The 14069-nt window shown below is 44.8% G+C and overlaps 1 protein-coding gene across 4 annotated transcripts in view; it reads left to right on the forward strand.

The window, feature by feature from the left end:
* FAF1 (Fas associated factor 1) overlaps positions 1-13859 on the forward strand; it is a 599080-nt gene extending 585221 nt beyond the window's left edge. For all 4 annotated transcript variants that reach the window (XM_063939564.1, XM_063939566.1, XM_063939563.1 and 1 more), the window contains one exon: positions 12310-13859. In XM_063939564.1, coding sequence (XP_063795634.1) covers positions 12310-12393 — 84 coding nt within the window. In that variant the 3' untranslated portion in view covers positions 12394-13859. The remainder of the gene's footprint in view (positions 1-12309) is intronic.
* The last annotated feature ends 210 nt before the right edge of the window (positions 13860-14069 follow it).

Here is a 14069-nt window from a genome sequence, read left to right on the forward strand (position 1 = left end):
GGAATGAGCAGAGTTTTTATTTCTTTTAATTCTGCTATATTTGGCAACCTTCACCGTCCCTAAATTAATTTAGAAGAGATGAGCGTATTTGGGCATCAGTTACTGCAGCATATGGCAGTTTCAGTTAATTTAATACCTGTGCTGCAAATCTCCACTCAATACAAAAATTCAATTTATTGTCAGTCTGCTGCATCTATGCAGGTGCCGGACGAGCAGTGCGCCATCTGTGCAGGGGCCTTGCTGACTGTTTGCAAAAATATAAATATATTGCCTTGCCGGCTTGTCTTGTGTACAAAACACGAAGCGTCTGTCAGCTGTTATCTGTCTGTATGAAAGTATGTAGAACACAGATAATATGCTAACATGGCATTTCAGCAGCTTTGCTGGATAAAACAAGTTTGCCTTTAAAAGATTTTGTTAATGAAATAGAGTGTGTACAGTACTAAAACGTTCTTGTTATATTTATTTGGGCCTCTGGGGGCGCTGTTCCTTGTAGTCCATGGTTGATTAATTTTATAATAGACCAGGCTGCTGGCCCTTTAGTTTAACGGTGAAACTAAACTTAACATACAATATGGCATCTTGGTTAACAAATATGTATAAAATTGTTACCCCTACCCTACAAGTAGGGGTCTGTTACTAAATCCCAGATGATCAAGCCAGTTAGTATTCAGAACCAATATTAATTTATATTGGAACCTATCAAAATGCTAGCACCTAGTGACCTCACTGAGGCACAAACATTGTGTGGCCACAGACATCTGGATAGTAGGTCTTATGTACATCAAGCAGGTGGTAACCGTTTGGATGGTCGACCATGTTATGGTAGACAGTCATTATGTTGACATGGACAGATGGTCGACACGTGAAAATGGTCGACACATGGAAAGGTCGACATTTTTTTTATTATTATTATTATTTTTTTACTTCTTTTGGGGAACTTTTCCATACTTTACGATCCACGTGGACTACGATTGGGAACGGTAATCTGTGCCAAGCGCAGCGAGGCACCTTGCCCGAAGCATGGCGAGCGAAGTGGTGCACTAATTGGGGTTCCCTGTCACTTTACGCAGAAAACAACACCCAAAAAAGTTAAAAAACTCACATCGACCATTTCATGTGTCGACCAGTTGTCCTTGTCGACCATGACAATGTTGACCAACAGTGGTCGACCTAATGACTGTCGACCATAACATGGTCGACCATTCATACCGGAACCCAATCAGATACTGCATGGGTGGGAAAGGAATCTTCATCAATCTTCTCAGATGACGTCCAGTGACATTTGTATATGTATATTTTATGAGAGTTTTATCCAAGATGAAAATAAAATAGCTGAAAATATATTAATACTAAGCAGTATTGTAAAAGCCAATATATGCAACCCATATGTAACTCCGCAATGGCACCACAAAGAGTGTATTTGGTTAATAATGTATGACAATGATGTGAACATTAGTAATATTTTACGTGACGCAGGGCGACAGCAGACTGTCGATGATTGACAGTCTGCTGCCATTTTGAAGGGCGGGGAGGGAGAAGGTGACGGCCTCCGCTTATCAACACTTGACGCGGGGGAGGAACGAGGCGAGGATCGCAGTCAGAGGATGGTGAGTTCCTGGCCTCTTTGTAGCACCTGCGGCGGCGGGCTTGCATGACCCCATGAGTCATGTTGCCGGCCGACAGCATCGCAGATGATTGATGCGGAGTCCTAGGTCGCAGTTCTGATCAGTAATGCATGCAGGAGGTGTGACGTCCCTTGCTGCATTACCATATTAGTGCTATCACTGCTGCTTCTATGTAAGCAGCAGTGATAGCAGCTTCAACCACATCTGAATCAGGCCCCACTGTCCCTCGCTGTCTCGCCATCCGTCCATGGCTCAGGAATCTGGAAGTGGAGGCATATTGTATTTATTTCTCATCCACCCTTCACCCTTACTCACTGTATGATTAAGGGTTTTGGGGTCAGCATTAACATTGTGTAGATCAGTGGGTCTCAACCGCGGCCCTCAAGTACCCCCAACAGTTCATGTTTTCCAGGTCTCCTCACAGAAATGCAAGTGAAATAATTTGCTCCACCTGTGGGTCTTTTAATATGTGTCAGTGAGTAATGAATACACCTGTTCAACTGCTAGGTGACCTGGAAAACATGAACTGTTGGGGGTACTTGAGGACCGTGGTTGAGAACCACTGGTGTAGGTCATGAATGTTTTTACCATCAGGTTTACATTTTCCACTGAAACACACTAGTGGTGACAGATTCTGGCTAGGATGTCACATTTGATAGCGGCACTGTTCCCTACGGGCGCTATTCAATTCAAGGCCATCTGAATAACGCCAGGAAGAGAGGTCCCAGAGGCTATACAGTTGTCCCCGTCACACCCTGCACTTAGTTGGGAAATTCCGGTTACCGTGCCCTAAACCGGGTGTTTAGTCATGGTAACCAGCGTTCTCTGACTTAAGTGCCTGCCGCTATGCCGTTTGCGTCACACTAAAGGCAGAAAACAGCATTGCGGCACCACTCTCTGGAGGGGTGTGAGCAGGAATCCTCTAGTTGGATATAACAGCGCGGTTAGTTGAATAGCTCCAGGACCTCTTTCCTGGTGCTATTCATATCACACTGAACTGAATCGAGCCCTAAGTCTCATCACCGCTGGCTAGTGTTGCTTTCAGATGATGTGTACAATGAATAAGCATGTCGCAGAGCCTGTACATGCTGCCTGATGGTTCTTATAGTAGTGCTGCGAGAAGACTGTTGGTGTTTATGAACCAATCCGGTAGTTCACAAGCACCCTAGTGATGATCCACAGTGCGGGGGACTGGCGGTCTCACAATAACAGTATTAGAATTCCACTGCAGGCAGTGGAGACCCCCAGTCCCCAGGGGAAATATTAATAAAATATAAACGGTCTGAACTGTTGTTTTAGACGCACGTCTGCTATCCCCCAGGTTCGTTTTGACGTTGAACTGCTCCACTGTAGCGTGTCGGTCAGCCCTCACGCACCTTCGTAGCCGACGTTCACCTCTCACATCAATGGCACGTGGTTTACTGATTGGTTATTCGCAATGGTGCCATTTGTACAGTCACGATACACCATCACCACAGCACACGCCAACAGTTCACAAACTGCGCTGTTTCAGAAATACTACCACCCTTGTCCCGAAAGCCGATAATCACCCCTTTTTGCAACTCTGATGAATCGCCCCTTTTACCCTAGACAGCAACGAGTGATATGTGTGCAGACAGCCTATCGCACACCTTATATACCCACCAAGCCAGCGCCCGGCACGTGACGTACTTCATGGGCTACGCGCACATTAAATGTAGGAGGCGGTCATAATAATGTGACTCGACCGTGTGTATATTTTTTTTATTATGTGTACTTTAGTAGCAGGCACGGCTTGTTCCCATGGCGGTCTCTATAGGATGTGGAGTATACAGTTACTGAGCTATGATGTAACAGTGTGTAGGAGAGAACGGTACAAACTGTCCTTTATTTCTTGATTAAAAAAAAAAAAACCTAAGAAAACAACAACACAGCTGTTTGGTGCTTGCTGCTCTAACTGCTGCCTGAAACATGCCTTTTTATTGTGTACTAATTGCTATCTAACGAAGCTTATGTTTTTAGCTTGTTGGTTTCCATGTGGAATAGTATTAATAAGAAGTAATGAGACCTGGCAGTATTACATGACACCCAGGAGAGCAGGCACCCCGCACGGGCCGCAGAATTAGTTACCAGTCACTCTACATGGGTTTTAGGAGCGTCTCTTTATGGGGGGTTTATTTATTTATTTTTGGGGGGGGGGTTTACTTCTTAGTTTATTTTGTTACTGTACTGAAGCCAAGATAGTTCATGGTTTGAATGACCGTATTGTGAAATGATTAGACATTATATAGTCATAGATTACAGTTTCCTTTCTCTTACAGTGTTGCGTAGAATGTATAGGAGTCCAAGTATTTGTATTGACTTGACTGGCACCATAATTATTATAAAACCTCTTATTATTTTTGAAATATGTTTTACTATCTAAAAATGACATTGTGTCCGGGCATTTCTTCCAGACCCTGCTACATCAGAGACCTTAAACGCACCAGTAGAGCAACATAGTTAAAATACTCTTATTACACTTTTATTAATATAATGGGAAGTTGTTAGCATGCTGTCGACAGCATGTCAACAGACTATCAGTGGGATCCTACTGTTTTAAGTTATTTAAAGCATTGTAACTGCGTCGGCATTACACCTTTTTAAACATGATCATAACGCATCATAATTAGTTCTTATGCCGACACTGATACAATGCCTTAAATAGCATTACAACAGTGTCTGCAAACTCCTGTCAATATCGTGCTGTCAATATATTGACTGTCAACAGCAAGTCAGTTGCAACAAAACGTGTGTATCTCATAATGTTAATACTCATATTTATTTTCCAATTGTTCAGTAAAATATTTAAGCCATTTATTTGTCCTGGGCTCCTTGGCTCTGTTATATACCATACATGTATTCAAAGAGGTCCCCCCCTCCCTCTTTAGCTTCTCTTGCAGCACAGAGAAGCTAACAAAATAAATATGTAAAAAGCGTTGTCATTCATGGACGTTATTGGAGGATGATATTAGATAGCAGTGGCAAGTGTCCAATCACATCGCATGCAGACATCCCACCAACATGTGAGATTTCTCCAGCAATAATGTCATTTATTGCTGGTCAGATGAAATATAAAAAAAATAAAAATCTGCCCGCAATAGAGCGGTTTCATTCAGCGGCCAAATTATCCTGGAAGGTGGTAGTACACTTGGCAATTAGAAAGCTCTGGATGAAGCGGCATATAACTATGGTTTCTTTGTTTATATTACAGGAATAGCCCTGCAACAAATACATTGTTCTGTGTGATGATCAGTATACAGTCTATTGACACGCATTCAGAAAGACGGTATCCGGTCTCTAGGTCGACCACACTTAGGTTGACCACTATTGGTCGACATGACAAAAGGTCGACCTGAGTTTTTCACGATTTTTTTAACTTTTTTTTAACTTTTTTTTTTTAACTTTTTCATTATTTACAATCCACGTGGTAACCTTGCCCGAAGCATGGCGAGCCATGCGAGGGGACGCGTGGACTAACTGGAGTTCCGGGTCACTCTACGAACAAAACGACACAACCTTTTTTTAAAAACCTCATGTCGACCTTGTTCATATCGACTTAATGCTTGTGTCGTCCTATTTTGTGTATCAACTTAGTTACTGTCGACCGATAGTGGTCGACCTAGACACTGTCGACCTAAGTGTGGTCGACCCTATGAACCACACCCCAGAAAGACACAGAAGAGACAGCTGAGACAGCTGAGACCTGTGTCTGCCATTGTTTGTGGAAGGCTTGAGAGGAGGGTAACTACTGTATACATTTGGAGTAACTAGATGCTTATTGCAATTGCATGTCTTATGCAGTGGTGCAAGTAGAAAAAATGTCTTACGGGTACTGTGTACGCGCGCCAAAAAATGTGTGTGGCCAAATGCAACATGGGGCGTGGCCAATGAAAATTGGGGAGTGATACATATATGGGGGGAGGGGCAGATACACATATGACCCCAATAGTGCCAGATACTTGTTGCCCAACAGTGCCAGATATACATTGCCCCACAGTGCCAGATATACATTGCCCCACAGTGCCAGATACACATTGCCCCACAGTGCCAGATACACATTGCCCCACAGTGCCAGATACACATTGCTTCACAGTGCCAGATACACATTGCCCCACAGTGCCAGATACACATTGCCCCACAGTGCCAGATATACATTGCTTCACAGTGCCAGATATACATTGCCCCACAGTGCCAGATATACATTGCTTCACTGTGCCAGATACACAAATGCCCCCAGAGTGCCAGATACACATTGCTTCACAGTGCCAGATACACATTGCTTCACAGTGCCAGATACACATTGCTTCACAGTGCCAGATACACATTGCTTCACAGTGCCTGATACACATTGCTTCACAGTGCCTGATACACATTGCTTCACAGTGCCTGATACACATTGCTTCACAGTGCCTGATACACATTGTTTCACAGTGCCAGATACACATTGCTTCACAGTGCCAGATACACATTGCTTCACAGTGCCAGATACACATTGCTTCACAGTGCCAGATACACATTGCCCCACAGTGCCAGATACACATTGCCCCACAGTGCCAGATACACAAATGCCCCCACTGTGTCAGATATACATTGCCCACCACTGCCAGATACAGAAATGCCCCCAGTGCCAGATACACATGTCCCCCCAGTGCCAGATATGCCCTCAGTGCCAGATATGCCCCCAGTGCCAGATATGCCCCCAGTGCCAGATATCCCCCAGTGCCAGATATGCCCTCAGTGTAAGATATGCCCCAGTGCCAGATACACATGTCCCCCCATGGCCAGATATGCCCCCAGTGCTAGATATACATGCTCCCCAGTGCCAGATACACACATTCCCGCAGTGCCACATATGCCCCCAGTGCCAGATACACATGTCCCCGCAGTGCCACATGTCCCCAGTGCCAGATACACATGTCCCCCCAGTGCCAGATATGCCCCCCAGTGCCAGATATGCCCCCAGTGCCAGGTATACATGGCCCCATTGCCAGGTATGCCCCCAGTGCCAGGTATACATGGCCCCATTGCCAGGTATGCCCCCAGTGCCAGGTATACATGCCCCCAGTGCCAGATACACATGTCCTCCCTTTGCCAGCTATGCCCCCAGTGCCAGGTATACATGCCCCCATTGCCAGATATGCCCCCAGTGCCAGATATGCCCCCAGTGCCAGATACACATGTCCCCCCATTTGCCAGGTATGCCCCCAGTGCCAGGTATACATGCCCCCAGTGCCAGATACACATGTCCTCCCTTTGCCAGCTATGCCCCCAGTGCCAGGTATACATGCCCCCATTGCCAGATATGCCCCCAGTGCCAGATATGCCCCCAGTGCCAGATACACATGTCCCCCCATTTGCCAGATATGCCCCCAGTGCCAGGTATACATGCCCCCAGTGCCAGATACACATGTCCCCCCATTGCCAGATATGCCTCCAGTGCCAGATATGCCCCCAGTGCCAGGTATACATGCCCCCATTGCCAGATATGCCCCAGGGACGTGCGGTGAGCTAAATGGCTCAGGAGGCACTGGCTAACCCCAGAGCCAGATTTACATGCAATATATGAGCCAAAGGGTACATCTGGGCATTATACACAGGTGCAGCAGTATAAACTCCTGGAAATATGGTGAGTTTTGATTAGGGATCTGTGAAAAGGATACACAGGTGAAGCACTGCCTCCCCTGCCATAGACTTTCTACTCCAGAGTTTGGGCTATAAAAATTATTAGAATAATGCAAAGAAGATATTTCTAACAAATTATCAGTATTTTTCATATATTTTATTCAGTCAAAACTCTGGTTTAAACGTAAGTATGACAGGAAAGGCTCTGCCTCACCCCACCGCACGTCACTGATATGCCCCCATTGCCAGATATGCCCCCAGTGCCAGATACACGTCCCCCCATTTGCCAGATATGCCCCCAGTGCCAGGTATACATACCCCCAGTGCCAGATACACATGTCCCCCCATTGCCAGATATGCCCCCAGTGCCAGGTATACATGCCCCCATTGCCAGATATGCCCCCAGTGCCAGATATGCCCCCAGTGCCAGATACACATGTCCCCCCATTTGCCAGATATGCCCCCAGTGCCAGGTATACATGCCCCCAGTGCCAGATACACATGTCCCCCCATTGCCAGATATGCCCCCAGTGCCAGAGCCAGGTATACATGCCTCCATTGCCAGATATACATGCCCCCAGTGCCAGGTATGCCCCCCCTGCTCACCGCTGCTGTCTTGTGTGTGAGGGGAGGAGAGCGCAGCCTGCGCCTCTCCTTCCCCTCAGTGTCCGGCGGGCGACGGGTGCGAGTGTGTCTGTTCAATTCAGCGCTGATCCGTGAGCCAATCAAAGCTCGCAGTCCGGCAGCCTTGGCTGCCGGTCCGCGAGCTCTGATTGGCTCACGGGCGGCGCTGAATTAAACGAAGACACTGAGGGGCAGGAGAGGCGCAGGCTGCGCTCTCCTCCCCTCACATCAGCGGCGGTGAGCAGCAGAGGGAGGGAAGGGAGCGGCAAGGTGCGGCGGCCCGTCGGTGTGGGTACGGCGTACCCACGGCTAAATTCTTAAGGGTACGCCGTACCCACCCGTACCCGCACACATGCACCACTGGTTTTATGCTGCATACACACTAAGAGATTGCATACAATATTGCTGATATGGTATAATTGCATACAATATCGCATAGTGTGTACACACGATTTATCATATGATGCGCGGGTCGCATTTGACATCCAACATCTGACCTGCATGCAGTCTTGATGGTGCAATATCTGAGCTTTTTTTTATTGTGTACATACAACCCTACGATTTTAGGGCGTTGACGTCAGCCTGGACCCTCCTCCTTCTTCTGCTTTGTGCTCCCTTAAAAACAACTCCAGCCCCTTAGATATCATTTCATCTTATCTTATTGTTTCATCATATAGTGTGTATGCCTGATAGCGTATGTCGGGAACTTGTATACAATATCGCATGGGGCGCACATCCTGCTAGTGTGTACATAGCCTTAGGTTTTGCCAGTTTTCATATAACATAAACCTAAGAGCAATTTGGCCATGCAGTTGCACAGTATACTTGGGAAAGGGGGGAGGTATATATATATGTATGTGTATATATATATATATATATATATATATATTGCAGTGGAATGGCGGCACTCTGAGACTTGTAGTTCTGCAAAGGTGCTTTATTATGATAATAAAGCACCTTTGCAGAACTACAAGTCTCAGAGTGCCGCCATTCCACTGCAATACATTGGGACCAGCATTCCCTGGAGGGCACCAGTGCCAGATGGTTGCAGATATATATATATATATATAGATAGATAGATAGATAGATAGCCATTGTTCTAATTCGCTGTTATTGGTGCACGATAACATAGGTAACTAGATATAATTTCCAACATTTTTATAGGCAGACCGTTCAGGTAGAGTGCAGGCATCGGCAGTGGAGGGGGTGGCTAGGGAGCATTTGACCGAGAAGAGTCCCCAGTGGATATAATATATACAGTAGGCAGTTTTGTTTTAACTGGTGGATCTTTTGACTCCTTAGTGCGGCACTAAGGAGCATATGTACTTCATATATGAGATTGTTCCCCTCCTGTACCAATCGTTTGTCAAGAAAATCAGTGTGTTTTATTATTTTTATTTAGTTGTTTGTATGTAAATAGAGGTGTGATAGAACCGTACATAAATTATCGAATAGATTCTGCCTTGCTGCTGTACATTTCAGTATGTGCTTTACGTGATTACATTTACTGTAGATTATATCCCCACAATCTTCCTTAGATTCAGTGTACCTAAGCCGTCTGTAAACCTATAGCAGTAAGCTCATTTGTGTGAGATGCCCAATAATTCTCTGGCCTATAAGAAACATTGTATTTTAACCCATCCTTTCTCTCTGCCTTCCTACGCCTGCTCACTTCAAACGTTTGTTTGTTTGTTTGTTTGTTGCTGTATAAAGTTGTGACCAATTAAAGGAAAACACTTCCTTTCCTAACAACAGAGTTTATTTTAAGTGTTGTGCATTATTAATCTGACTTGGTGACAAGTAAACTGTTTATGGATAGCAGATCAGTGTGTCTGATAATAATGCATAAGGTTATGGGATGCTAATTAAGCTGAACAAACGAGCCATACGATGGAGGGGGGGGGGGGGTGCTGGAGAAGCTAAAACAAAGCGACAACAGCTCTGTTTGTTGACAGATGCAGCAGCCGCATATTCAGTAATTGGGTAATGGTGTAAACATTGGCGATTCGGCAAATCCCAGGGTGAATTGGAAACAGAAGGCAAGCTGAAATCAAGGGTATAAACAGTCCCACCCCTTCGCATGACACCCTCCATCTTCTGCCTGAAACTGTTCTAAGAGATTCCAAAGTGTAAAAGAGATTGAGAAAAGGGCATCCAGAGCCTTCTTATTGCGGTTGACGCTCTGCATTTCTCTAATTAGCCGCTGCCCCATCTGGAGGCACTCGTTAATGCTGCAGTCCCACTTCTAAAAGCTGTAATAGGTGTTCACGGCAACGAAGTCATTTCTCCACGTCTCACCTTCCATGCATCTCTCGGCAGCTGTTCCAACATGTAAGGTTAAGTTTAACAGTACGCTCATTTAACCACAAACACACACAACCCCCGGAACGACACGAGATTGGGCAGAAACACTGGCTGGGTAATTAGTGCAGCGATTCCCATGTTGCATAAGTTGTTGTGCTGAATTCTGCAGTTGTTTACGGATAAAACCGCGTCTCAATAAAATAAGTATATGCAAAATAAATAATTGCATCGGGAAATAAACTTTCATCCACAGACCCTCCAGAACTTTATGTAGTTGCAGTATATTGACTGCGCCTGGCAAAAGGCCGTCTGCAGTGATCTATGCTGCTTTGAGTTTGTAAATAGAGTTCTGATGAGGTTGTGTGCCAGTAATTACACCTCTGTGCACCGTTCTACACCATCTGCTTGTTGTATGTCACATAATTAAGGGATGCTGGCGTGAAGTAGCTTTCACAGGACCATAGGTACCAGCCTGCCCTGACGCCTCTTGCAAGCAGTCCTCTTGAAAGGATTATGGAATCTGAGAAGAGATCTAAATAATGGAACAGAGAAATATTTACACTTCTCCGTATATTGTTAGAAAATGATGGGGTCTATTTACTAAGCCTTGGATGGAGGTAAAGGGTACAAAGATAAATGACTAGCCAATCAGCTCTAACTGCCATGTCACAAGCTGGGTTTGAAAAAGGACAGGAGCCGATTGGCTGGTACTTTATCTCTGTCCACTTTATCTCCTTCCAAGGCTTAGTAAATAGACGCTAAGTTTGTGAAGGTTTTTGAAGAACTTTCATGTTATCGCATATCATGATGGCTTAGAGCACGCCACCTCCCCTTTCTGCAAAAAAGTATTCCAGGAGGGAGTCTCTGCAGTTAAGGCATGTACAGGAGAAAATGTGGGATTACCTTTTAGCTAAATTATGGGGGTGGTCCTGTGTGTTGTGCATTGTCTAGCCCAGTGGTTCTCAAACTGTGGGCCGTGGCACCCTGGGGTGCCTCGGGGCATTTGCAGGAGTGCCTTGGATTGGTGGTCCAGCACCATGTCAAATTATGTATGGTTAATGTGGGTGGTCTTCAGTATGCAGACTGTCGGGATCCCGGCGCACAGTATACCGGCACCGGAATCCCGACAGCCGGCATACAGACACTTTTTCTCCCTCGTGGGGGTCCACAACCCCCCTGGAGGGAGAATAACCGTGCCCGCAGCGTGGCGAGCGCAGCGTGGCGAGCGCAGCGAGCCCGCAAGGGGCTCATTTGCACTCGCCACGCTGTCGGTATGCCGGCGGTTGGGCTCCCGGCGCTGTTCGCTGGGAGCCCGGCCGCCGCCATACCATATTACACCCGTTAATGTAATAGACAAAACCATTGCTAGTGGCTGCCAGTCATAACATATGTGGACATACAGAAGCAAATCTTTTCCCTCACCACACAATAGAAGGATGACATAGAAACACAGTTTACTTCATTTAAGATTTTTTTCTAAATTTCTCAATAAGACTTTTGGCCTAGGGGTGCTGTGAAAAAAATTCTGATACTCTAGGGCGCCGTGATTCAAAAAAAATTGTAAACCACTGGTTTAGCCATCACTTCGAAACCAGGACCAGGTGGGAGAGAATCATTTTATTTCTACAGCACATACAAATGAGCAATAATTTTATGGTACAGGAGAGAGCTCCATCTGACTGGCCATATCTAAAAGTATGGCCCTGGCTCTGTGGAAACCATCCAGAAAAAGTGAACAGAAATAAGAATATATTTGATTATAAAATAACACTAGTAATGCTAAATTCTGCACATAATTACCCCCAAAGGTCCAGTGTTTCCATCTTTGATTTAGCGCTGTCCGTAGGATTCCTCTTTATCAGAGGACTCAATGAGGTACTGTAAGCCTGTATTAGGTTGTAACTAGAGAGACCATGTTACGCTGTTCTTACCAATTCCTAATGTCCCTTAACAGTTCCTACTGGTGTGTATTGTATTATCGCTGCATTGCTGATTCCTTATTGATTTGTATACTGTCTTTGATCCCATGTTAAGGTTTGTGTCTGTTCTTTTTCGTTATTATGTTGATGTTTGCACCAATAATAAACAATATGTAAATTCTGTTTTTCAGATCACCCAATTGGATCCCAGCAGATCTCTCATGGATCTAAAGCTGTTCCCTCAGGAAACACTTTTCCTGGAAGCCAAGGAATAAGTGTCCATAAAGCGGACTATGAAAGCAGCAGATGTTCTGCTTTAAAAATACTCTGTCACCTCCCCGCTCTTAGAGTGTACCCACGCCACCTGGAAGAGAGAACCTCTAACAGATCCCACACTGGAGGGTTTCAGTCTGTGCAGGAGATCATCCTAATACACTCATAAAATACTACACATTACCAGTCACCCAGCTTCTGATCAAATGAGTGCACTATTCTGACACCAAGGGGGATACATGGAAAATCCTGATTGCAGAGAGGGGAATGTGTCACGCGTTTCGATGCTGATTATCTGTATACTCTTGCTACTTTTCCCAAACCCTGAAAGCAGACTGTGCATGTTTGATGCTTTCCCTTTAGATAATTTGTCCGCGGTGGGTATGTTTATATGGCTAACTGGTAGGCCTAGATTGAAGTAAGGCAACAGAACTTCTATTGGGGGGAGATCTCATTTGTTTAGTGCCATCTATCTACATCTATTATATTCCAAAGCTTGAGCACACATGGCCTTGCTTTCTTGGTGGATGCTTGGCTACAAATTGTATTTTGAGTCGTAGTTATGCTACTTTAACAGATCACCCTTGGTTCTAATTCCAGCTGGTTTCATTTAGGTAGATATGGATCACATTTGGACATAATACATAAGCTGCGCGTCACATTTGCACAGTCACGCTCATTGCTAATGTCCTAGAGGGAAAAAAAAATGTTTTTGCAAAGTTTTCTCATCACCCGAACTATGTAAAATGTACGAAGGGATAAAGTAAGGAAAATTACTCCCCAAACACTGATGTACTGTAATCTATAAGAGTGCAACAAATAAACATCAAGAATGATGTAAAACGCGTCATCGGCCAGATCCCTATTACTGGTTAATGCTTTTAGTCTGATAAAGATGACCCTGTTTATGATTTTACAGGGCAACCAAATCTCCGTACATGACCTGCCCATATGATGATGCATAACTTGGCTGGGAATGATACAGGAGTTGCAAATATTCAGCATCATTCTGTTGCATATTTTCCCCACTCCAAATCTCTGAATCCCCAAACACAGAACGTGGCTTCATCTGGCATTTTATTCCTTTTAATCTGCATTATTTGGCAAATCCTGGACATACCTTTCATCATTAAAATCTGGAAATGATATCTAATGACATACACTGTTAAACGTAAGGCCCAGTAAGAGAACAAGGGGTGAGCAGAATTCTCTACCGAGATTTTACAGTATTACGAAGGACATTTTCATTGCCAGATAATTTGATAAAATGTGAGGGGTTATTTGAAGAATATATTTTGGTCAATATGTCAGTTATTTATTTCTGATTTAGGCTTTTGGATTTTTTTATGGTTTGTTTGGGGTTTTTTTAGGCTGGGGAGGTGGGGGGTGCATTTCTTTGCAGTGCGTGCCTCTTAAGTATATGCATGATGTGAATATTTAACTCAATAAATAACAGACCTACACAATATTCTTGAAATCTTCCCAATAATTTGGAGCTGCCCCAATCTGGTCTTGAGGGCCCTAGAATCTGTGACTCGTTGAATTTAAGCTAAGGCTAACGGTAACACTTGCGGCTGTTGTGAGTTGCGAGTGCAGTTAGGCCGTGCAGCGATTTGTTATTTAACAGCTGGCAAGTTGCTGGTTGCTAGCCTTTGGTTCAGTTGGGTAATGGAGTTAA

Source organism: Pseudophryne corroboree, chromosome 9 (assembly GCF_028390025.1).
Source record: "Pseudophryne corroboree isolate aPseCor3 chromosome 9, aPseCor3.hap2, whole genome shotgun sequence".
In the NCBI taxonomy this organism is placed as follows: domain Eukaryota; kingdom Metazoa; phylum Chordata; class Amphibia; order Anura; family Myobatrachidae; genus Pseudophryne; species Pseudophryne corroboree.